Raw genomic sequence first — 25,439 nt, forward strand, 5'->3', positions numbered from 1 at the left:
TGTCAAAATTTTGATTGGATGTGTTTTGGAAATGGTGGACGTGGAAGGGGTTTTAGTTGCCTTCCAATCACTTTTGACTATTATAAAGGGCACTAGCCATTTCAATTTAACCCGTCAAGTTAACCCGTTAACAAGGACAAGTTAACCCGTCCTGAACAAGCAGGCTTCAGACCAGGCAGAGGCTGTCCAGAACAGATATTGAAGATTCGCCTCATCCTTCAGCAGTACAGCAGGTTTCATCTACCCCTTCTCATCACCTTTATTGACTTTGCAGCTGCCTTCGACTCTCTCATCAGAGAGGAGCTATGGAGAATTATGGCTGAAGACGGGGCGCCACAGGAAATCATTGAGATACTCCGAAGTGCGTATAAGGACACTGAGACTTGCGTCCGTGTTTCCGGCAATGACACCCCTAAGTTTCCAGTGGAGTTTGGGGTAAAGCAGGGATGCCCCCTTTCACCTATATTATTCAACTACGCGATAGACTGGATCATGTATAATGCAATGAGAAACCACAGCGGAATAGTCTTCGGACAAATAGCTGGTTTCCTCCAGCCCCAGACAGATCTGGACTTCGCAGACGACGTTGCTGAGCTGGAAACTACCGCCTACAGCTTACAAGGCATGATCGACGATACCTATGAGGTCTCAAAGCGCATCGGACTGGCCATCTGCAGCGCAAAGACTAAAGTATTGGCTCTCAACCAACCTGCTCCTTGCCAAGTTACCCTCGACGGTGAGCCAATAGAAAGCGTTGAGGAATTCAAGTATCTTGGCTCTATCATAACACCAGATGGCGGAGCCGAAAGGGATATCTCTGCCTGCATAGCAAAAGCCTGGGGAGTGTTTACTAGTCTGAAAAAAGCATTATGGACCAGACGAAAGATCTCAACCAAAACAAAAGTCAGAATCTATTGTGCAACTGTTCGAGCAGTACTACTGTATGCTTGCGAGACATGGCTGATCAAGACTGAAGATGCGAGAACTTTGGATGTGTTCGACCACCGCTGCCTTCGTTACCTCCTCCGCATTAAGAGATGGGACAGGATTCCCAATAGTGAAGTAAGGAGCCGCTGTGGCCAATCAGAAGAGCTATCGCTTATCATTAAAAGACGTCGCCTGAAGCTCCTCGGCCACACATTGCGCCACCCCGAAGGCACGATATGTCGAGACGTCCTTGTCTACGAACCAGCCCCCTCCTGGAAACGTAAACCAGGAGGACAAAAGAAGAACCTGTGGCAAAAATTAAAGGAGGACCTGGAACCGTGGGGAGGATTCAGGAGACACGGTCGGATATGAGACAAAGACGGGCTGAAGATCATCGGAGAAGCTGCAGCCGACAGGTCCAAGTGGTCGTCGGAAGTCATTCCAAGATCCTTTGGTGCGAGGCAGGACAGTTCATTGTCTGGTTCCCGCCAAAAGTAAGTAAGTAACTAACCTTTTCAATTTTAAATTAAATGGGTCATTTTTGAAGTTTCTACGACAATGTTTTCAATAAAAACCTAAAAGGCCTCTATGACATAAGTTACAATCCCTGCCCCGAGTGTTGTTGGGGGTTTCATTCTCAAAGGAATTATTTCCAGAACTTTAAAGTACGTTGAATACAATGTCTATCTCAAAATTTTCATTGGATGTGTTTGGGGAAAAGGTGAGCGTGAGAGGGGGGTTAGTTGCCCTCCAGTCACTTTCGACTATTAAAAAGTGCACTAGCCCTTTGAAGTTCCAATTGACTGAGCCTTTTTTGAAGTTTTTACAACACTGCCTTCTATAAAAACCTTATATGCCCCCAGGGCATCACTTACAACCCTTGCCCTGAAGGCTGTGGGGGAGTTTCCTCCTCAAAAACATAATTCCTATCTGGAAATGAACTATGCTGAACAAAATGGCTATCTCAAAATTTTGATTGGATGTGTTTTCAGGAAATGGTGGTCGTGGAAGGAGTGTTAGTTGCCTTCCAATCACTTCCAACTTTTAAAAAGGGCACAAGCCACTCCAATTTCCAATTGAATGAGCCCTTTTTGAAGTTTCTACGACAACTTCTTTGATACAGAGTGAACTTCTCTAAAGAAAAAAAAAAAAATAATACATTGTGCCAACATCGTTCTTATATGCCCCCAGGGCATAACTTAAAACCCTTGCCCGGAGGGTTGTGGGGGAGTGTCCTCCTCAAAAACATATTTTCTATCTGGAAATCAGCTATGCTGAACAAAATGGCTATCTAAAAATTGTGATTAGATGTGTTTGGGGGACTGATGGGCGTGGGGGGGGGGGGCTAGTTTCCCTCCAATCACTTTTGACTATTAAAAAGGGCACTAGCCACTCCAATTTCCAATCGAATGAGCCCTTTTCGAAGTTCCTATAACAAGTTCTTCGATACGAAGTGCCCGGGTATGGAAAAAAAATAATACATTTTGCCAACATCGTTCTTTACTTAGGCTGTGCCATTGCGCTGCCTATGATAAGAAAAGGCAGAGATAATAGCTTGATAACAACCTTCGCTGATGTGTTTTAGGTCCTTGATTCATTCCTGGAAGTTTTATCTACTTAACTCAACAACTTTTTAAGCTATTAAAGAGTCCCTCACATAGAACTATGCATAAAATTGTGGTAAATTTTGAGACAATTCCATAACTTACTTAGAGACAAACTGTTCACACTACTAAATATATTTTTATGCACTTTTCAAGTATATTAATCATTTCACTTGCAAATGCAATTTGAAGCACTTATATGGACTCCAAAGAGATACCTAATTCCTTACTTTTTTACTAGAAATGACTTGAAATAAGTGGTTAAAAACACACTATAGAATTATCCATCAAATATAGCAGGTCGTCCCCGTCTGGGGTGGGAGGACGTCATAAAGAAAAATTTAAAGGAAATGGGAACTTCGTGGGTGGGTGTAAAAAGGCAGGCTTTGAATAGATTGGGGTGGAGGAGGAGCGTGCGTAGCTATGTTGGCCTCAGGCGGCTTGGTGCTGCGGTGAGTTGTTAGTAGTAGTAGTAGTATTGATTTATTACATCAACTCTAATAAACCTAACAATTAATAAATCTTTTCGTACGCAATTGCCATTTGATTCTTTTTTTATAATTAAATAAAAAAAAACTTTCCGATAAATAAGTTTTTCGAAGAAAAGTAAAGGCCATTCTAAACTCAAGCCCAAGAGATAAAAAATACCTGTTAAAATTCAAACTCAAAACGACCAGAAAAAACTATTAAAGAATAAATGAAACCCAAAACGAGTAGAAATTAAATAAACAATCATGGAAAAAAACATACTACAAGTAATAATATAAATGAATAAATAGATCTTAAGGCGAGTAATGCTTAGGTTGAATAACAAAATCAAGGTTAAAACGAAAAAAAAAAATATTTTGCTATTGAAGTATAAATGAAACTTAAAACGAACAGAAATTAAATAACAATCAATGCGAACAAACATACAATATATATTAATGTAAATGAATAAATAAATCTTAAAACGAGTGAAACTTAAATTGAATATGCAAATCAAGTTTGAATCGAATAAAAGTAACTACAAACAAGAGTTTGGGTATCGTCTCACTGCAGAAGCCTATTTTGATATGGTTAAATTTTAAGAGCAGAAGTAGCCCCGAAAGTTTCAACATAATACCCTCAGTCATTCTTGGGATACTGCTGATATGCCTTATTGGGAATTAGCATTATCACAGTGCATTTTGATTTAATCTTAAGGCAACATTAGTTTTTAAACATAATGGGAAAATGAGAGGGTGGGAGTGGAAGGGGGACTTTACCCCCAACCACTCCCACCCTGGGAGTTACTATAAAAATGCGGGGGACTTGATCTTTACTGTAAAAATGTCAAGCCTTCCAATCACTTTCGACTATTAAAAAGGGCACTAGGCCTTTGTATTTCCAATCGAATGAGCACTTTTGGAAACGACAACGCTTTCTATAAACACCTTATATGCCTCCAAGGCATAAATTACAGCCCTTACCTCAAGGTCATTCTCAAAGACCTAATCTCCAGAACTTTCTACTACGTTGAACAAAATGACTATCTGAAAATTTTGATTGGATGTATTTGGAGGAATGGTGGGCGTGAGAGGAGGTTAGTTACGCTCCAATCGCTTTCGACTATTACAAAGGGCACTAGCCCTCTCAATTTCAAATTGAATGAGCCCCTTTTGAGTTTTACAACAACTCTATCTGTAAAATCTTATATGTCCCCAGGGCATAAACTACAGCCTTTGCCCTTGGGGCTCTCGGGGGTTAGTCTTTCTTAAATACATAATTTCCAGAACTTTCAACTATGTTGAACAAAATGGCTATCTCTAAACTTTGATTGAATGTTTTTGGGGAAATGGTGGGCGTAAGAGGGGGTTAATTACTCTCCACTCACTTTCGTTTATTAAAAAGTGCAATTTCAATTTCCAATCAAATGAGCCCTTTTTGAAATTTCTATAACAACTTTCGATATAAACTTTAATGCCCCCAGGGCATAACTTACAACCCTTAGACTGAGGGCTCTGAGGGGGTTATCATCCTAAAAGACCTAATTTCCAGAACTTTCAACGGCGTTGAACAGCAAGGATATCTCAAAATTTTGATTGGATGTGTTTGGGGAAATGGTGGGCGTGAGAGGGGCGTTAGTCACTATCCAATCACTTTCAACTATTATAAAATACGCTAGCCCTTTCAATTTCGAATTGAATGAGCCCTTTTGAAGTTTCTATGACAACGCTTTCAATAAAACTTTATATGCACCCAGAGCATAACTTACGACCCATGCTTTGAGGGCTGTGGGGGGAGGGGTTGTCATCCTTAAAGACCTAATTTCCAAAACTTTCAACTACGTTGAATAAAATGGTTATCTAAAAATTGTGATTGGATGTGTTTGGGGAAAAGGTGGGCTTGAGCGGGGGGGGGCCACGGGAGTTGCCCTCAAATCACTTTGGACTATTTTGAAGGGTACTAGGCCTTTGAATTTCAAATCGAATGAGCCCTTTTTCAAGTTTCTACGACAAAGATTTCAATAAAAAACCTTATATACCCCCAGGGCATAACTTATAATCCTTGCACTGACGGTTGTGGGGGAATGCCTGGGGAAAAGGTGGGCGAGAGATGGGGGTTAGTTGCCCTCAAATCACCTTCGGCTATTATAAAGGGTACTATCCCTTTGAATTTCAAATCGAATGAGCCCTTTTTTAAGTTTCTACGACAAAGATTTCAGTAAAAACTTTATCCCTATGTGTATCTATGTGTATTATCTGTATGGTTGTCGTCTCTATCGTCTCAATTTCTAATTGAATGAGCCCTTTTGAAGTTTCTACGACAGCGCTTTCAATAACAACTTTATATGACCCTAGGCATAACTTACAACCCTTGCACTGAGGGCTCTGAGGGGGCTATCATCCTAAAAGACCTAATTTCCAGAACTTTCAACTACGTTGAACAAAATGGATATCTCAAAATTTTGATTAGATGTGTTTGGGAAAATGGTGGGCGTGAGAGGGGCGTTAGTCGCTATCCAATCACTTTCGACTATTAAAAAAGGCATTAGCTCTTTGAATATCCAATCGAATGAGCCCTTTTGAAGTTTCTACGACAACGCTTTCAATAAAAACTTTATATGCCCCCAGGGCATAATTTACAACCCTTGCCCTGACGGCTGTGGGGTTGTCATCCTTAAAGACCTAATTTCCAAAACTTTGAACTTTGTTGAATAAAATGGCTATCTAAAAACTTTGATTGGATGTGTTTGGGGAAAAGGTGGGCTTGACAGGGGGGTTAGTTTCCCTCAAATAAATTTCGACTATTAAAAAGGGTAATAGCCCTTTGAATTTCCAATCGAATGAGCCCTTTTTCAAGTTTATACCAAAAAGATTTCAATAAAAACTTTATATGCCCCCAGGGCATAATTTATAATCTTGCCTTGAGGGTTGTGGAGGTGTGTCCTTCTCAAAAATATGTTTTATACCTGGAAATCAACTACGCTGAACAAAATGGATATCTCAATATTTGTATTGGATGTGTTTGGGGAAATGATGGGTGTGGGGGGGGCTAGTTGCCCTCCAATCACTTTCGACTATTAAAAAGGGCACTAGCCCTTTGAATTTCCAATCGAATGAGCTTTATTTGAACTTTCTACGACAACACCTTCTTTAAAAACCTTATATGCCTCCAGGGCATAACTTAAAACCCTTGCCCTGAGGGCTGTGGGGGAGTGTCCTCCTCAAAAACATATTTTCTATCTGGAAATCAACTACGCTGAACAAAATGGCTATCTCAAAATTTTGATTGGATGTGTTTGGGAAAACGATGGGCGGGGGGGGGGCGGCTAGTTGCCCTCAAATCGCTTTCGACTATTAAAAAGGGCACTAGCTCTTTGAATTTCCAATCGAATGAGCATTTTTTGAATTTTCTACGACAACGCCTTTTATAAAAACCTTATATGCATCCAGGGCATAACTTAAATCCCTTGCTCTGAGGGTTGTGGGGGAGTGTCGTCCTCAAAAACATATTTTCTATCATGAAATCAACTACGCTGAACAAACCGGCTATCTCAAAATTTTGATTGGATGTGTTTGGGGGAATGATAGTCGTGGGGGGGGGGGGCTAGTTGCCCTCCAATCACTTTCGACTATTAAAAAGAGTACTAGCCCTTTCAATTTCCAATAGAATGAGCCTGTTTTGAAGTTTTTACGACAACGTCTTCTATAAAAACCTTATATACCCCCAGGGAATAACTTAAAACCTTTGCCCTGAGGGTTGTGGGGGAGTTTCCTCCTCAAAAACATATTTTCTATCTGGAAATCATTTACGCTGAACAAAATGGCTATCTCAAAATTTTGATTGGATGTTTTTGGGTTAATGATGGGCGTGGGAGGGGTGGGCTAGTTGTCCTCCAATCATTTATGACTATTAAAAAGAGCAGTAGCCATTCCAGTTTCCAATCGAATGTGTCCTTTTCGAAGTTTCTACGACAACTCCTTCGATACGAAGTGCCCAGGTATGGAGGAAAAACCAAAAGAAAAAAAAATACACATTGTGCCCACATCGTTCTTTACTTAGGCAGCGCTAGTGCGTTGCCTATGATTTCTGGTCGTTTTGGCTTTCATTTATTTATTGAGGGTTATTTTTCGGTAGTTTACACTTGGAAAATTATTTGGCTTTATTTCTGCTTATTTTGTTTTAATATAGCTCTTTACTTTTCTTTGTAAAACTAATTTCGTGGAAATGTATTTATAAATCATGAAATCTAATAAAATCAAATACATAATAATAGTATATTGGAATATTGTTTATAAATAATGAAATCTGATAAAATCAACAATTGTAATAATATATAATAATGATATAATATAATAAAAAACATAGCAAACTATAATAAACATAATATGGAAAAATATAGTGAAAAAAATAATAAATAAAATTCTAATAAACAATAAAATATAATTAATACAGTATAAAAAGTTTAAAATATAATAAAATATGATAGTTATTGTAACTAATAAAAAATAAACAATTTTTATTATGGGCATGGTAATCTTACTTATCCTGTAGCCCATTTAATATTAAAATGCTGGATTTAACTAACCTTTCTCATTGAGGTTCTTCTTGCAGAAATAATCCCTTGAAGACAAAATGATTACTCCAAGCCTTCCTGCAGAATTACTGAATGACCTTTGTGCGTAAGTACCCTAAATAAGTCACTATTTAAGAAGAAAATTAATTAGATTCCGTTAAACTACCTATAAAATTAGTTTCATTGTCTAATCTTTCTCTCTTTTTCTTACCACCCTATTCCTACCCTACCCTAGTTATTTTTTCAAAAATATTCTGAATTTTAATTATATTCTAAACCAGCTCCAAGCTTCTTATTCTAGAAAGAAAATTTCATGACCCTCCAGACCAGTGTGGGGAAGAAAGTTCTTCCATCTTCCCTGTTTGGAGGTCACATATTTATATACCTGATATAAATTTTTCTTCAAAAAAGAGATTCGTTTATTATGAACTTTAAGTGTACTAACTAATGGATTTTCTGACAAAGGGATAGTTTAATGTTGAAGTATTCATGGTGAGAGTGACTTTTTGAAGCATTCGTTAGCTGTGGTATTCAATATTTTGGCTAGTTGGAATGCTACAGTTATCCTTCTTTCATAACATGTGATAAACTAACGACCATCAAATTATTTTATAGCCGCTTTCAAATTTCATAGTTTTACTAGGACTAACTGTGGTAGGAATATTGTTTAAAGTAATAGTTTTTTTTGAGAGTATGCCTGATACAAATATCAGTGTTGCTAGTAGTTGTTGAATAAAGTTTCAATAATACAATTCTATATGATCAATCCTAACGCTGAGACTCACCTCAATTTATTTAATTGTGCCAGGCAAAATGAAGATGATAGGCAAGAAATTACTTCAAAAATTCTTTGGATCCAAAGAAATTGGATTTGGGCTTCTGGTGCTGGTTTTAGATGACGAAGTAGATATTTTCTTTCGAAAATCAAGCAGTAGAAATTCAAGAGAAACAGTATTCCTATTTTTTTCTGGATTTTGAATATTATCAGATCCACACACCCCATCAAACCTTTTCTGCAGAATTTGGTGGAGGTGCTGATGAATTAATGGTTTTCAGTTTAATCCCAAAAAGGAAAAGAACATCAGACAAAGACAGCCAGCCCTATTATTGGTATGTTTTGTTTGGGATGTTTGGGATGGAGGAGGAGCGTGCGTAGCTGTGTTGGCCTCAGCCGGCTTGGTGCTGCGGTGAGTTGTTAGTAGTAGTAGTAGTATTATTGTCATATATTTACTACAGAATTGGGCAGCTTTTTGTCAAAATTGTCGAAACGAACACAATTTTTTTTACCACCCCAAAAGAAGTTGATGAAATTTCATGTGAATTCTTGATTTTTTGGATTTTTTTGTTCTTTGGGGAGATTTTCAGGGTTTTTCGGAGACTAATTTTCTTTCAGGTAACTGTGGAGTAATTTGCAGACATTCGTGAAAATTCGGTAATTGTCGAAGGGCTTCACCAGCTGCAAAAAATGGCAGAAGATTGTTCTTTTGAGAGTATTAACTTAATGGGATGTATTAGTACAGTTAAGGATGGCCATTCCCCATACTAAGGCCCACTTTAATGTGTTAATTGTATCCGGCAAGACGAAGATGAAAAGCAGAGAAATAACTTCAAAAATTTCTTGGAAGCTGCAAGAAGTCGGATCTGGACCCCAGGTGCTGGTTTCCAGAAAAAAAAAGTTTTGTTCCATAAATCATAAATTTGTCGAACCAATAGAAGCACTGTTCCAATCTATGCTAAAATGACGCTATTGACAATATTGAGCCCTTTCTCATAGGACTTTGTCAAAGTACAGGCAAATATTTCAAATCTAATTTCAAAAATGAGAAAATTAGCACCAGACAAACACAGGTAGGCTATAATAATAATAATAATAATTTATTTTTTCCCACGTCATTTACAAAAATGATAATTGTGGAGTATAACGAAAAAAAATGTAGATAATACACTACATATATGAGTACATAAAACTTAAAAACTTCACAGGAGCAGAGTAATCAAAGAAAAGAAAAACATTCAAGATACAAAACACGAGAAAAAAAAGAAGAAACTACAGCAAACGAGTAAGGCCACCATGGGCTGGCAGATACTTATATGTAGACTGGGGTTGTTTGCCGGCAAGTTCCGTAAGTTTTGACCCAATATCCAGAAGACCGTAAAGAGATATGAGATTCCGATTTCTATACCATGGAGGTAGATACAATAGAAAGCGGGAGAACCGGAAATAATGTGAATGAACTGATCTGATGTCTTTTTTGTGGAAAATAGGGTAAATTCCAGACAAAAACAAACCGAGTGATCTGTAAAAACCGAATATAATTTAGCAAGAGACTTTCTATTGTATCTACCTCGATTTGCAACAATTTTAAAATAACTTAACTGAATTTTCTTCTTGCAATCAGTGATGATGAGTGTTTGGAAAGATTTTAATGTTTTACTAATGTTGATACCTAGCCACCGGAAAGAAGGAACCGACGGGAGAGAAAAAGATCTGCAAACTAGAAGGGTCGTATTATTACTATTAAATGAGAGATATTCACACTTTGAAAGATTAAGAGAAAGTCCAATGGTATGAAGTTTAGATGCTATTGTTGAAATAGACGGAAAGCTCCTTTTTAGTCCTGCTGATCAAAAGGATATCATCTGCATAAGCAAGATAAGAGATGTTAACGAAATTAAGAATGCAAGTGGATGGGATAGAAGAAAGAACAGATAATATACGTAATTTTAAAATAGAAGGAGAAAGGATGGCGCCCTGCCGGACCCCACGCCGCACTGGAATTTTGCTTTTGGAAACACTCATGTCCGTTTTAATCTGCAAAAAAGAATTTGAATCCCAATATCTAAGAAGAAAATTACCGACATGTTAATACCGTGACTAAAAGGGAAAATATAGCTTGGGAATGGGTAACGGTGTCAAAGGCCTTGGAGAGATCCAAGGCGCATAAATGTAAGTCGAATCCATTTTTTGTCGGCTCAGTAAGAATAATCGCCAAAACTCGATGTGCTTGCTGGCAACCTAGCCCCAGAGGCGCTATTTCAGCCAAACCTTAGGGTAGGCAAGCAATCGACATGGGCCCCGAAGCAGGCTTGTATAAAAAAAAAATTGCCTCTAGCTTTATCCAAAAAAAACTGCCTTCCATGGGAGTTACCGTAAAAATTAAGGATATTGTCTCAATTGCTTTCCCTTTCCTTCTTTTGCTCATATTTCATAGGTTCGGAAAAGGCCAGATATCTGAAGAAAGCGGGAACGGTATGTGCGATGTTAAAAAAACAGCTGTTTGGGAATCTTCCACTTTTCCGAACCTATAACTTGACGAAAGCCAAACCTCTGTAGAAACTCACGCTTTGACTAAAGTATATTCTGTAGCCGAATTCTTCAGCTCGCTGCTTACAGTAAATACTTTAGTCCAAGTCGGAGTCACGCTCCGACTATGACGATGCAAAACTTTGCTCGATCAAATATATTTACAAAATCAAAAAATACAACAAAATTTTGAAACACATCAGTGAACACTCAAGGCAACAAGGGGAACCGTCATGGTTTCATCTTCGCAAAGTCCTCAACAAGCTGGTCGAAATCCAAGTTTTTAACTAAATCCTTCTCTGCCAAGATCAAAAGCAGGTGACTAAGATGATCGTCTCCTGTTGTCGAGCGCAGATAGTTCTTCACTATTTCCAGCCCAGAAAACAAGCGTTCATTGTTGGCTACCGTGACAGGAAGTGTGGCAGCAATATGAAGAACTTTGATAATTTCTGAATAGGCCACTGGAAGTGTCTCGATATTATCGATGACGTCCATGAAGTTCTTCGGCTTTGCCTCCTCCTCGAGCAAAAACCGCTTTGCAATACCAGCTTGAGCCTCAAGAAGAATCTGGTCAATGTTCATTTTAGAATAAAGTTCAGAGAATTGCTTGAGGAGCCCTGCATCCATGAACTTGTTAGAGCTGGGGTCCAGAGCTTCGAGTGTACTGAGCACTGTAAGGTTATCTCTAAACCGTCTGTCGAATTCCCCAATCAGACGATCTACAGTCTCCAGGTATTCTCTATTCAGTTCTTCCGCTAGACTTGGAGCTCTATTGTCGGATTCAACAAAGTGTTTTCCTAATGTCGAAGTGGTCATGAATTCATTCAGGTGTTTGATAATTTTTTGGGTTCTTCTAGTTCGTCTCATCTGACCCGCAGAGGAGGATCCGGTCGCGGGTCCATTCACGTCAGGTACTTCAATTTCAAGACCTTCAGCAAACTCTTTTGCCTTCTCCAAAAGCAATGCAAATGAAGTGTCAGAGCGCAGTTCAGCTATTTCTTTCCTTGTTGCTTGAATCAAGGTGCGGGACCTAGATATTACCAGATCAACTGCCTGAAGCTGCTCAGAAAGGGAGTTTGTCGTCCTCAGAATTGCTTCCATATAGAGCAACTGGAATATAACTGTGAAAGAATCCATTTTCCTCTGGAGCCCAGCTGCTTCTGCTTGAGCTTCACTATCAGCTCCGTTGCTGACTGCAGACAATACAGCCAGAACACATTCATATCGGAGTCTTATCTTCGATATTAATCGATACCAGTATGACCATCTTGTCACAGGACTCCTTTCTAATTCCAGGACTGGAATTTGAGTAGCCTTTTGGGACTCGACAAAAAGCTGATGTCTGGTGTTGTTGTTGGAAATGAACGTGTACAGATTTTGAACTAACGAAAAAAATGAGCCAACAGTCCAAAGACCTTGAACGCAATTTGCAATGACCAAATTAAGTCTATACACATGGCAATGAATTTATATTATTTGTGGCACTTTTGCTCTCAGTCGCATTTGAACACCAGAGAAAGGCCCACTCATCAAACTTGCTCCGTCGTAGCACTGAGCAGCACAATAGTTCCAGTCGAGACCAAGTTTCGTCACTGTGTCGTGAATGAAGTTGGCTAAACTCTCAGCATCCAGGCTTTTCATATGGTTAGCATTCTATTGGTCTTTCTCGTACTTTTCCTCGTCGAAGTACCTCAGAAGAATGGCGAGCTGCTCTTTCTTCGAATTATCTTTTGTCTCGTCGACAAGAACAGCAAAGTATTTGGCACGCTTAACTTCTTGCACTATTGTAGACCGAAGCCTAGATCCGATAACTGAAATTAGGTCGTTCTGGTATTCGTGGGACGTATAGTGGCCGTATTGACATTTTTTTATGAAAGTAATCTGTTTTACGTAATAATTTTGGAAAATGTGTCCACTTTATGTCCCAAATGTCTAAAATGTGTCCATTTTTGCCCTATTATGTCATTATGTCCAGGCACATAGAAATATCTCCTTTGGAAATAAAATATATCCAGTTGGCAACCCTTTGCACGACCCAGTTGTCCTATTAATATCCGTATTATCTAAGTTAATCTACATATACATGTAGCAGTTTCAAAATTTTGACTAATTGCTAATTGTAATTTTGTTCCTGTATATTTTGTAAAAAAAAAGGCCTTTTTGGGAGACAACTTGGGCCCCCCTGAAAAATTAGGGTGGACAATGACCCCCCCCCCCAACTGGCGCCCCTGCCTAGCCCAGCTGAAAAACCAATCTAGTTTTCACCAAAATTTGTGGAAGAGTTAACTGAAGGGAGGGGAAGATACTCGAAATTTTACTTATATTGCAGGAAACCGTTATTAGCCTGTAAGATGCACGCTCAATAGCAATTTTTCCTCTTTTCAAAATTGAGGTAACTGTTCCGCACAAAAAAACTTTTAGGCACAACCGAGGTGCATACACACATTTGTAAAAGAAGTTGTAGATGTTGGGCAAGAGCTGGCCAATCAACCTTTAGGTGATTTCAGGGAGACCAGGGAAATGCAGAGGACGTTCTGGAAATGTATGGGTAGTGGAAGAACTGTATAAACTATTAGATTATAAGAAGACACTGAAGTCCCTTAAAAATAATCTCAACTACCTAATTTTAATAACGTCTTCATAGTCTTTGGATGGAGGGTATTTTCATAACAAATGTCAGTGTATTGTTTATTAAAAAAAAACGTTACTTATTTCAAACATCACCTTTTAATAGAAAAAACTAAATAATGTATCTTTTAAAGATAATTACCACAGCTAGGCCGAGACTAGGGGATCCTTTACAAGTGACAGATAATAGATTTAATCACTTTGTTTTAACTACCACAGTATTGCCTCCTAAGTACTTATCACACCTAATTTTTGCAACAGTCTTAATAGTTAAATTTTACAATGTTCAACTGGTTCAATAGCCTACTGTTATGTTTATGAAAAAAGAATTTCTTCTTCCTCTGAAAATCAGCACCTGTAGTCCATATAATACTTTTTTTCGATTAAGAGTATTTTTTCGCTTTTCATCTTCTTCTTGACATGTACAACTAACCAAAATAAAGTGGGTTGAAGTGCCAAGGCTTCCCATATTTAACTGCATTGCTACTACTACTACTAACGACTCACTGCAGCACCAAGCCACCTGAGGCCAACACAGCTACGCACGCTCTTCCTCCATCTATTCAAAGCCTCCCTATTTACACCCGCCCACGAAGTTCTCATTTCCTTTAAATTTTTCTTTATGACGTCCTGCCATCCCAGACGAGAACGACCCGCTTTTCGCTTAACCCTAGACGGTTGGCAGAAAAGAACAATCTTCGGCATTCTGTCATCCTTCATCCGCACAACCTCCCTTAGCCACCTTAACCTTTCTTTTTTTCTTTATAGCCCCAGAGAGCGGTATTGAACCTTATTTTTCGTATAGCCTATTCTTTGAAATACGGTCAGTCAGCCGGATACCCAGAACAATCCTTATGCAATTTCTCTGGAAAACATCTAGCAAATCTTCATCCGCTTTTCGGTGCGTCCATGCTTCAGAACCATATATGACCACTGTCATCACTGTAGCTTCTAATATTCTACTCTTGGTTTGCAGATTTATCTTCCTATTCTTCCAAACTTTTTTTTTAACTTGAAAAAACATCCTGAGCCTTGGCTATTCTACTGTTAACATCTTCACTGCTCCCACCATCTTTACTAATAATACTACCAAGGTAAGTGAAGCTGCCCACCTATAAATGTTTTCGTTACCCAATGTCATCTTTACACCTTTATTTATTCCTAGCCTTCGTGACTTGATCTTCGTAACATTAATTTTCAAACCTATTCTAGCACCCTGAACTCGCAAAACTTCAAAAACTTCATTCATTTTGCTCACACTTTCATCTAGGATGCTTAAATCATCAGCATAATGTAAGTCCAGAAGACTTTTTCATCCCCATTTGATTCGATGGCCTCCCATTGCCTTTCTTGTGCTCCTTAAAACACAGTCCATCAAAATAACCATATAAAGGGGAATAGAACACAACCCTGCTTAACTCCTGATTTAATACAAAACCAGCTGCTAACCTCATTTCCTACCTTAACCGCAGCAGTGTTGTTCTCGTACATAGCACTATTCACTTTAATGTATTTGTCTGGTATACCATACAAGGATGAAACCTTTACTAAAGCTCTTCTATCAACAGAATCGAACGCTTGCTCATAATCTATAAAACTGAGGACCAAAGGTGTTTGAAAACTCAGGCACTTCTCAATTATTAGCCTAAGATTGAAAATTTGGTTGACACATCCTCTACCTTTTCTGAAACCGCACTGTTCTTCTATTAAACATTGTCTACGGCATCCCTCAGTCTAAAAAGTATCATATTACTAAGTAATTTAAACCTATAGGGACCAGACTAATGCCTCGATAATTACTACACTCACTTTTATCACCTTTCTTATAAATTGGCTTAATTAACGTTTTCCTAAAATCGTTAGGTACTTCCCTTCTTTCAAAAATCATATTCATAATCTTCAGTAACTTACTTCTAACCTCAGAGCCACCATATTTAAGAAACTCATTTACCACCCTATCAGCTCCTGGAGCCTTATTATTTTTTAAACCTTTTAGTACTGTCGCTAATTCCTCCTTACAAAATAATCTTCTTCACATACAAGGTATCACAAACTTTTTCATTTTCTTCTATATCTTTCCCTGCAACTCTCTCAGTTCAGCAAATTCTCAAACTCCTTAGTTTTTTCCTTATCGCTAATTGCGGCCCCATTCCTATCTTTAACTGGGCCAAGTCCAGATTGACTACTCCCTCTTAATTTGTTAACATGCCAGTACAATATTTTACTATTATGCTGTCTAGCTGCATCTTCCAGATCCTCGGCAATTTTATCCATGGTCTCCACTTTACATCTCCTTAGTTCATATTTTAATGCTTTCTCCACTTTCTTAACATTCCTTTTATTTTCATATGATCTATCACTCAGATAATTATTGTACAAGTCCTTTCTCCTCTCTATTCAACATAAATCTTTTTCACTGTTATTATTAGGTGCAGTTCTAGCTTTCTTCCCTAAGACACCTTCAGCAACTTCACAAATAATTTTTCTAAAATTATTTCATCCATCTTCCATACTATCAAATTTTAAACTCTCAAGTTCGGTATCCAACTGTTCCTGCAAAGTTTCTCTCATCCTGGAGTCTACCAACATCATAACTTCCCAGGAGGCAGTTACCCTTCCGATATTTCAGCTTTATATTGACCTTTGACACTACTAGATGGTGATCTTTACTTTTAACATCAATAACGGCACTCCTATATACCCTAGTATCTTGCACTGATCCTGCTAGTCTTGGGTTTTCTATAACATAATCAATAAGGTTTGCTGTCTTACCATCACGTGAATACCATGTTAACTTATGAGCCATTTTATAACCAAACACCGTAGTGGTCATAACTAGACTGTTATAACTACAAAATTGCAAAAGTCTGTATCAGTTACTGTTTTCTTTTCCTACACCAAATTTACCAAGGCTAGGATACCATCTATCCCTATTTCTACCAACCTGGGCGTTAAAATCTCCAAGTAAAAACATCATATTTCTACCTGGGACCCTGTCTAATTGCTTCTGTAACTGTAAGTAAAATTCATCTGAGTCACTAGTATCTCCGTCAATCGGTACTACAGGGGCGTATACTACTATAACTGATATCCTGAATTTTTTAGTCACAAAATGAGCAATTAGTATTCTATTATTAATACCTTCCCAGCCCAAACAAGACTTAGCAGCTTCCTTATTCATCATGACCCCTACTCCTTGTCTATGTACCCCAGCCTTCCTGCCTGAGTAAACAAATTCTATATCACCTAATGTCTTGCTTCCTACCCCTGGGATATGAGTTTCTGAAACTCCTAATTAGTCCAGTTTGAATCATCTGAATTCGTCAGTCAAAATGTCGATACGATAGTCATTTTTTAACGTTTTAACATTCCAATTTCCAATTTTCATGTTCTTTAAATCATTGAAATTATTTTCGCCTCAAGAAAAGCAACGATCCCGGATACCAGTGCGGGACGCGGATCACATGTCTTCTCAAGTATACATCGAAGTGCTTAAGCCGGCTTAGAACCGAAAAGCAAGAAGTCCCTGGGACCTCCATGAGTGGAGGCTTTGTGCAATCCTGGGCCCTTCTTGGTCACAACATGGTTTTCATTACTTGGCGATGCTCTTCTATCAACAAGAGTCGAAATCCTGCACAGACAATCTCAAGATTATCATCCGACTCATTATATATTCATGCCTACAAATATTTTGCTACTACGGGGAGGCAGCCCATAATAGATAAATTAGCTAGGAAGAGGTTTTTCAGCCCGAAGACGCCCTTCAAAACATACCAAGCCCAGAAGAATTGTCCATTAGTCAGAATCCCATGCGAATGCTTTGTCGTTTACTGGGCTATACTTTCCTTGAGGGACGTCACTCCTCAAGTGGGAATAGAGTTGATCGCAAGGTCCCCAGTCTTGCAGGTACCCCGAAAGGGTAGAGGCAGCCATTTGCAGAGGCCGTTGTCCATAGATCTGGATCTTACACCCTGCCGCAGTTGTCCTCCTATAGAGGATCCTCCCGCGATGGTGTTCTGCATCACCATGCAATTTCACCCATTGCTCGGAGAAGGTTTGTAACTCATGGGACTTGTGGGCAAACCAGTGGGCCCTTTTGAGTTTACATTTGAGGGGCCTTTATCCTCCTCCGCCTGTATTTATGACCCGGGCGAGGGTAGCCCAGTTTCTATTATGGACCCCAAGGGACAAGGTTCCCCCTTGGTCCGTGCCTCCTATGGAGGTACCCTTCATATCTGTAGGGCGTTCCCCTATCGCCACCTGGGGACACGCTGAATGGCCTGGGGGAGGCCAGGAACATAAGAAAGAAATTAATTAAAAATATTGTGTTGCCTTTAAACATGGAGAATGATATAGTTATCTGTATGACTTTTTAAACATCAAATTATTATAGAGAAGTATGAATAAATTTATACAAGAAGACTTTTTGGTTTTCTCATTTAATATAACTCAACATTAGCTTGTAAAACTAAGTTAAAACTAATATCTAGCCGAATTTATTGATTTACTTCAACATTAGCTTGTAAAACTAATGTAAAAAACTATGTCTAGCCTGTTTTATTAATTTACTTCAACATTAGCTTGTAAAACTAATATAAAAGCAATATCTAGCCTAATTTATTGATTTACTTCAACATTAGCTTGTAAAACTACATTAATACACAACAATAAGTTGACACATTTTCATATTATAATATTAGAGAATAGCATTATGCATTCCTTTCTGGCAGCTTGATATTTAGTAAATCAGTCAAGCTTGGCTTTAACTAACTAGTGTTTACTGTATGTATGGTCAATGTCAACAGATATAAGGAGGTTTATTTTTATTCACTTATTTAATAGAAGACATTTTTTAATGGGTTTTTGGTAGAGCAATAGTTGCTTGGTGAAGTTGATATCCTTATCCTTGCAGAATGTTCGAAGGGAAATTTTATTTCTATATTTTCAGAGCTAAAGAAAAAAACTGAACTGGTGTGCAAAACCGAACTGGTTTCTGGTCTGAAAAGATGAACCTAATTATGGGATATAACAAGTCCTTGGTAAAACTGATTAGCAGCATTTATCCAAGGGTAGTAGCTGTCCAGTGTAGTTACCATACGTTGTATGCAAGAAACTCTTGTTAATGGAAGTCAGCAAAAAATCTAGAGGACCTGTAATGTTTATTAAAAAATCGTCGAGATTGTTGTATTGTACACCCCCAGTTTTACACCAAAATCCCGTCTCAATAAAGGTTTTCATGGTTTGCCAAATATAATATAAAATTTGTATTGTTCAAAACATTGGTCAGTTTCTATGGGAACATGAAAGAAATAATAATAATAATTCAATTCCCTAAAAGAATCTCCTCCCTCCCTTTGGGCAGGTATGTCCTTAACAATATCTTACGATTTTGCAAGTACTTGGCAAAAACCACGTGAAATCATGAGTCTGGATTGACTCCCCTTGTTAAACAGTCCCTTTGACGCCCCTGGCTAAAATTATTTTTTTTTTATTCCCGATTTTTGTACCAATATTTTAATTTGTCTAGTTCATTTCCCCAAAATTCTAATTGAAAATGGGTTCGCTGGTTTGATTTTAATTTGATACTATTTTAGTATTGATGATACTTTTAGTAATAATAGTTTTGTGTCAGAAAAATATAAAATTCAAGAAAAGAATGTTTTAACGTTGACACTTCAATATTTGAATTATAGCAGATTTCGGTAATTCATGCGCAATCGATGCTTTTTTATGTACAGATGTAGATGGCTTTTATCGAAACGTTAAAATTTTGAGTTCAGATTTCGCAATATAGGTAATCACAGTATCTTTCATAAGAACGGCAGTGTGTTGTGTTCTTCTCGTTTTATGTCTTGTGTAAATCCTGCCAAAGTTATAGAAGGGGTGGACTCATGTCTTGTTCACTGTCTGCTAATGAGAAAACGTGGACATAGTGCATCTATACATTCAGGAATATGTCCTCGGTCGTATTTCAATGGACTAAGCCAGAGCCAACGCTCTAGTGTTGCCTATAGCAAAGGACCATAAGGCTTCAATTTATTGTTTAGTGAGGCAGGTTTCCTCGTGAGTCTCCAAAAAGGCTTAAGGAAACTTCAAGAAAATGTTGAGGACGATGTTGAACAAAATTAAAAACTACTAAGTGCATTCTGGGTGTCGAAAGGGCGTATCAGCAATGTTTCAGGAATTGCTAGTTGTATGATGTTGGAACTTCTAGAGCATGTTGAGGGGGATGTTGGAAAGTGATTTTGAGAGCAACGAGAAACCCTACCTTCCCGCCCTCGCCTTTTTTAGATTCGCCCACTTTCAGAACTGATAAAAAAATCCTGAGATAGCCATTTTGTGCAGAATAGTGACAAGGTCCAATAACCAGGCCTTTGGAGAATATTGAGGGGGGGTATCGAACCAAATCAAAAGATTCTATGTGCATCTAGGTGCTCAAAAGGGTGTATTTTTAATATATCAGGAAATGCTTAGGATATTAAGATGAAACTTTCAGTGTTGAATCAGACAGTGATGAGGAAACATCTTGGATAGCTGAACAGGGATTATTAATAATATAAACAGACTTTATTGAATAGCTATTCAAACCAAATTCCTATGAGACTTTTTTATAACCAGTATTTGTCTTAAGCCTGTAATAAATTCAGTGACCTTAACCTAATAGGCGAATAGTTTAAACACCTTGGATTTTGGATGACTGAGCAGTGATTATCAATAACACAAGCAGACTTAATTGAATTCCAATCAATATTCCCATGAGACGTTCTTACAACCAAAACACTATTGTAAGTGAAAATGACTGATCTTGGAATTTGGGCGAAAGTTAAACTTTTTTATAATCCAGTGATGAATCTCATACAGAAAAATCTCGAACAAGGGATTTCCCACGATTCGTTAAAGATCATGCTTTGAATTTTTTTTTCGGCTACTGATGTATTGGATGCGAGAAAGTGTTTCCGAAGGAAGTTCCGCCCAGGCGAGTTGGCATCAATGCCCAACCAAATGGTGTTGCCGATATTATTGCAGCGTTTGAAAGATGCGACTCTGAAGATATGGATGTGCCGGATTTTGTGATAAGGAATGCGAGTGAAATCCCGATAATTCGTGCTTCGGCATATTCCATGCTTAAGTAGTAAAGTAAACGCCTGTTTTAATGAATTCCGCGCTTTGTCAGAAAAGCTTCAAACCCAGCCGCCGATCCCCTCCGCCGTTCCCCCTTCAGTTAAAGATAAACCTACAATTGTGAAAAACGTTCCTACCTATTTAAATGATCCTGGTTTGCGAAAAAATAAATTGGACACGCTTGAAGGTCTTGAAGGGATTCTAAGTCTAAAACCTGACATTCAGAATAAAAAATGGATCGTAGTTACTCGAGATAGGCAGTTAGCCGTATCCCTTGCCGCCTCAGCCTCTAAGAGCCTACCTAATGTTCAAACCAAGGTCTTCGACAAAAAAAAAAAACCACTTGGTATTGTTCGGTGTATCCCTGAAAATGTAACAGAATCATCTCTAATGGAAAGCATACTGGGATTTGCTTGTGCTATAAAAATATGACACTCAAATTGTTTTCGTTTGGAATTTTTGGATCAGCTACCACTGAAAAATGCAATTAACCATGGTCTCTGACTTGGATATGAAGTCTATTGGATATGAATGTTCGTCTTGAAGTCTATCAAGAATTACCGCGTCGCTGTTTCTGGGGCCAAGGGGTAGATCACCCTGTTGCTAGATGTCCACATTCTCCTGATTTACCAAAATGCTCCCGCTGTGCTGGGGCTCACGAAAACACCGCAGAGAACCCTTCATCAGCTGCTCCAAAGTGCGCCAATTGCGGAGGAAATCATGTTTCTTTTAGTTTAAAATACTCGGTATTGAGAATTGTGCTGGCCAAGACATTATGATGAATTCTCCTTCAGCCTTAAGTTTTTTTCTCTGAACATTAATGGTACTAAAGATAAGGATCTGCTAATTGACGAGCTGCTAAATTTTGATGTTGTATTCTTATTGGAGGATCTACTTTCTAAAGTTAATACGACCAGTTTAAGACGGTCTGCTACCCATGATATATTTATTCGAGAAGCATAAAAGACTCGCGGTCGCCTTTCTGGCGGTACCGCCATCTTCATTCGATCGGGATATCAGCCTATGCAAATTTTTTCTGATGCTAATATTCCAGCAATCCAGTGTAACAACATGGCTTTTGTAAATGTGTATCTCCCATGCAATCTTCGAAATACTCAGTCATTTACGGCTTTTGCTGCAGCATGCCATAAACTGAAATCTCTTTTCACAAAATTTGCAGACAAAAATGTAGATTGGATCCTAGCCGGGGATATGAATACTGACATATTGACCTCATCTGATCGCTCTGGACTCCTGCTAGAATCTCTGCCAAGTGTCTATCGTGTCGCTGCTAAGAACCTGGCTTATACTTACATTCATAATCGAGGCTCCGCTAATCTAACCTCGACCATATTATTGTGTCTAAGTTCGGTCTAATTAAATCCGAGGTGCCTGTTGATGAAGATAAAATCAATGATGACCATCTCCCTATTTTTTTTTTTTTTTTTTTTTTTTTTTTTTAAGATAAGGGTTTATTCCAAAAACAACACAACGCAAAAAACAAATGACCTTCCATAAGCTAACGCTTGTTCGGAAGTATTTACCCTCTTAAAATTAACACTTATAATAACATAATAAAGAGAAAGAAGATAAAAAACGAGAAAAAGAGGAAAGAAAGAAAAAAAGAAGAAAAAATGAAAATCCTACACTCACTCGGCTCCTGGTCGCAATAACCAAAAATCAATACTTCACATACTCCAAAACTTCCCGCCGCCATCCCATAAATAATAAATAAACAAAACAAAAAATTTCGTGCCTAATTGAGCCTCCTGATCTTCACGCACACTTTAGGGGTCCCCATTCAAAATGGTATCAAATATTCATTTGGAATCGGATAAATGTTGAGATGTATATCACTACTTTATGCACTCTACTCTCAAATATTAAAGTCCCGTTTCACTTACTCCAGATTTCGATTAATTGCCCTGATTCTAAGGAAGACCTAATTTCGTATTATTACCAGATTGTGGAATGTTTAAAGTCAGCCACAAAAGGTGCAGTTCCGATTGAGCACGTGCGTTCTGGGTCTCGCAAGCCCCTGTGGAATGTACATCCGGAAGTGAAAAGAGTAAAGAATCGCGCGAAGTTTTGGTTGCGACTGTGGAATGCTTGCGATCGACCTTCTTCCGGTGCTGTGTTTACAGTCAAGCAAAAAACGAAGAAAGAATACAAATCCTGTTTACGTAATACAAGGCTCAACTCATGGGACGCTCCAAATAGTAAAATGACCTGGAATAGAGTTATCAATAGCAGTATGTTTACTCCCACAGCTCAGTCGAAATTAAACCTTATGAATTTTGTGCTCCATTATATTGACATATATCCTTATTCAACCAGTATGTTCAGAAACATTTTTTCTACTCTATTTAGCTCGGTCCTGCCAGTGTCTGTTTGTCAACATAGAGTTCTTGCGATAAATATGAGTGATTTATATCGGGTGTTGAAGAAAGTAAAAACATCAGATTCTCCGGATTGTGATGTCCTATGTTTTAGAAATTTTGTTTATGATTGCCCATTATTGTTGAAACACCTGCAGTTATTATTTCAGATTTGTGTAGCTCAATCTCTGGTTCCTGATAGTTTTCTTTCCGGTAGTGTCACGTCCATACTTAAACGAGGTAAAGACCCAGTTTCATGCTCGAATTACAGACCGATTAGTGTATCCTGCTTTATGAATAAGATTTTTGAGCACATTCTTTTGCCTGAAATAATTTCTAAGTGCGATTTTTCGTCTTTTCAATCACGATTTAAAGAAGGGGTTGGCTGCCCCCAAGCACATCATGTGCTCAGCCGGTTGTTAAAGGAAGCTTTTACTCAAAAGCGTTCATTGTATTGCTGCACAGTAGACATTTCCAGGGCCTTTGACAATGTTGTTCACGCCCAGGCCTTGTATTCCCTTGCCTGTTCTGGATTCAGTTATTCAGTTATTTCTATATTGCGATATTGGTATGATAATTCTTATGTGCGTATTAAGTGGATGTCGCATATTTCTGATTCGGTAGTTGTTAGGAAAGGCGCTAGTCAGGGAGGTGTTTTATCTCCTTATATATTTAAATGTGTCCTCGCTACTTGTTTAAAACATCTATCTCCTACTGTGTTTTTTCGTGATATCGGTTTAAGTTATATTGCATATGCCGACGATGTCCTTTTAGTTAGTTTTTCTCGTCGAGGGTTGGCTAAGAATTTCCGTAAGCTGTCTTCTTTACTTAGTGATATTGGCCTATCTGTTAATACTTTAAATATCTGATGTATTAACCCGGCCGTTTCAGAAATAGAAATATTGTATCCACTTATGGTGTCATTGATGCTTGCGCGCAACTCGTCTGTGTGACTTCTGATATGATTACAAATACTTGTAATGTTGTTTCTCTCACCGACCCCCTACTTTGCTTTTTTCATCGTCATATCCGTTAAATTGTATTTTTGTTGTTTTTTCTTTGTTCTCGTATTGATGTTATTTTTTTCTTTTGTATTTACTCCGCAGTGGCATTTCTAATGTTCATTTGCGGGTTATAAATAAATTATCGTTATTATTATTATTATTATACTGTTGAGAAATTATTGTATTGAACAAAAAGACACTAAGTGCATCCATGTTGTCAAAAAGAAGTATATAAGCGTATTTATATCGATCTCAAGGACGGCAACGGGTACTGAGTAAAATCTTTTAGGGACTGTAAAGGGGGAGGTTAAACTAAATCAAAATACATTATATGCATCCAGGTTGTGAAAATGGTATATTTTCAATATCTCAAGAACAGTTAAGGTCATTAAGTTTTAACTTTCAGAGAAATATAAATGAAAGTAAAACTAAATTAAAAGGTACTATGCTTATCCACATTATCGAAAGGGTGTATGTGCAGTATCCCAGGAACAGCTAACTGTGTTATGTTGGAATTTTCAGAGCATGTTATTAGGGATGTTGAACTAAATCAAAAGATGCTATGTGCATCATGGTTGTCAAAATGGTGTGCGCAATATCCCAGGAACGGCAAGACTATTAAGTCAAAGTTTTCAGGGAATGTTGAGGGGTATTTTGAAGTCAAACAGTTCGTGGTAACGAACTGTAAGTAAGGAGCGACCCGGCTCAATGGTAACCGAAACTCTAAAAAACGGGATTTTGATACCAATAGATACATCAAAAGAATCAGATTTTAATTCTGATTTCAAATATATAAGTTTCATTAAGTTTAATCTTACCCATCAAAAGTTACGTGCCTGAGAAAATTTGGCTGATTTTCGAAAAAAGGGGGAAAGACCCCTAAAAGTTATAGAACCTTAATGAAAATCACACCATCATATTCAGCGTATCAGAGAACCCTACTGTAGAGGTTTCAAGCTCCTATATAAAAAAATGTGTAATTTTCCATTTTTTGCCATAATAAATATCACGGATGCGTGTTTATTTGTTTGTTTGTTTGTTTGTTTTTTTTTTTTTTTTTTTTTCCCAGGGGTTATCGTATCGACCCAGTGGTCGTAGAATATCGTGGGAGGGCTCATTGGAATGGAAATTAAAAGTTATAGTGCCCTTTTAAGTGACCAAAAAAAATGGAGGGCAACTAGGCCCCCTCCCACGCTCAATTTTTTCCCAAAGTCACCTGATCAAAATTTTGAGATAGCCATTTTGTTCACCATGGTCGAAAATATGATAAAAATGTCTTTTAGGATGACTTGATCCCCCAAAGTCCCCAGGGGGAGGGCTGAAAGTTATGAACTTTACTCAATGTTAACATATAGTATTGGTTATTGGGAAGTATACAGACTTTTTCAGAGGAGATTTTTTCTGGTAGGTGGGGGAAGGAGAGGGTCGGGG

At 38.1% G+C, this 25,439-nt stretch overlaps 1 protein-coding gene across 1 annotated transcript in view; it reads left to right on the forward strand.

Annotated features, from left to right (window-relative positions):
• LOC148942468 (m7GpppN-mRNA hydrolase-like) overlaps nt 1-25,439 on the forward strand; it is a 72,286-nt gene that overhangs the window by 7,240 nt on the left and 39,607 nt on the right. The window contains exon 2 of the mRNA XM_089102718.1: nt 7,611-7,678. Coding sequence (XP_088958844.1) covers nt 7,632-7,678 — 47 coding nt within the window. The 5' untranslated portion in view covers nt 7,611-7,631. The remainder of the gene's footprint in view (nt 1-7,610; nt 7,679-25,439) is intronic.

This window comes from Artemia sp. Qi Xiang Cuo, chromosome 16 (genome assembly GCF_049724085.1).
Source record: "Artemia sp. Qi Xiang Cuo chromosome 16, ASM4972408v1, whole genome shotgun sequence".
Taxonomy (NCBI): domain Eukaryota; kingdom Metazoa; phylum Arthropoda; class Branchiopoda; order Anostraca; family Artemiidae; genus Artemia; species Artemia sp. Qi Xiang Cuo.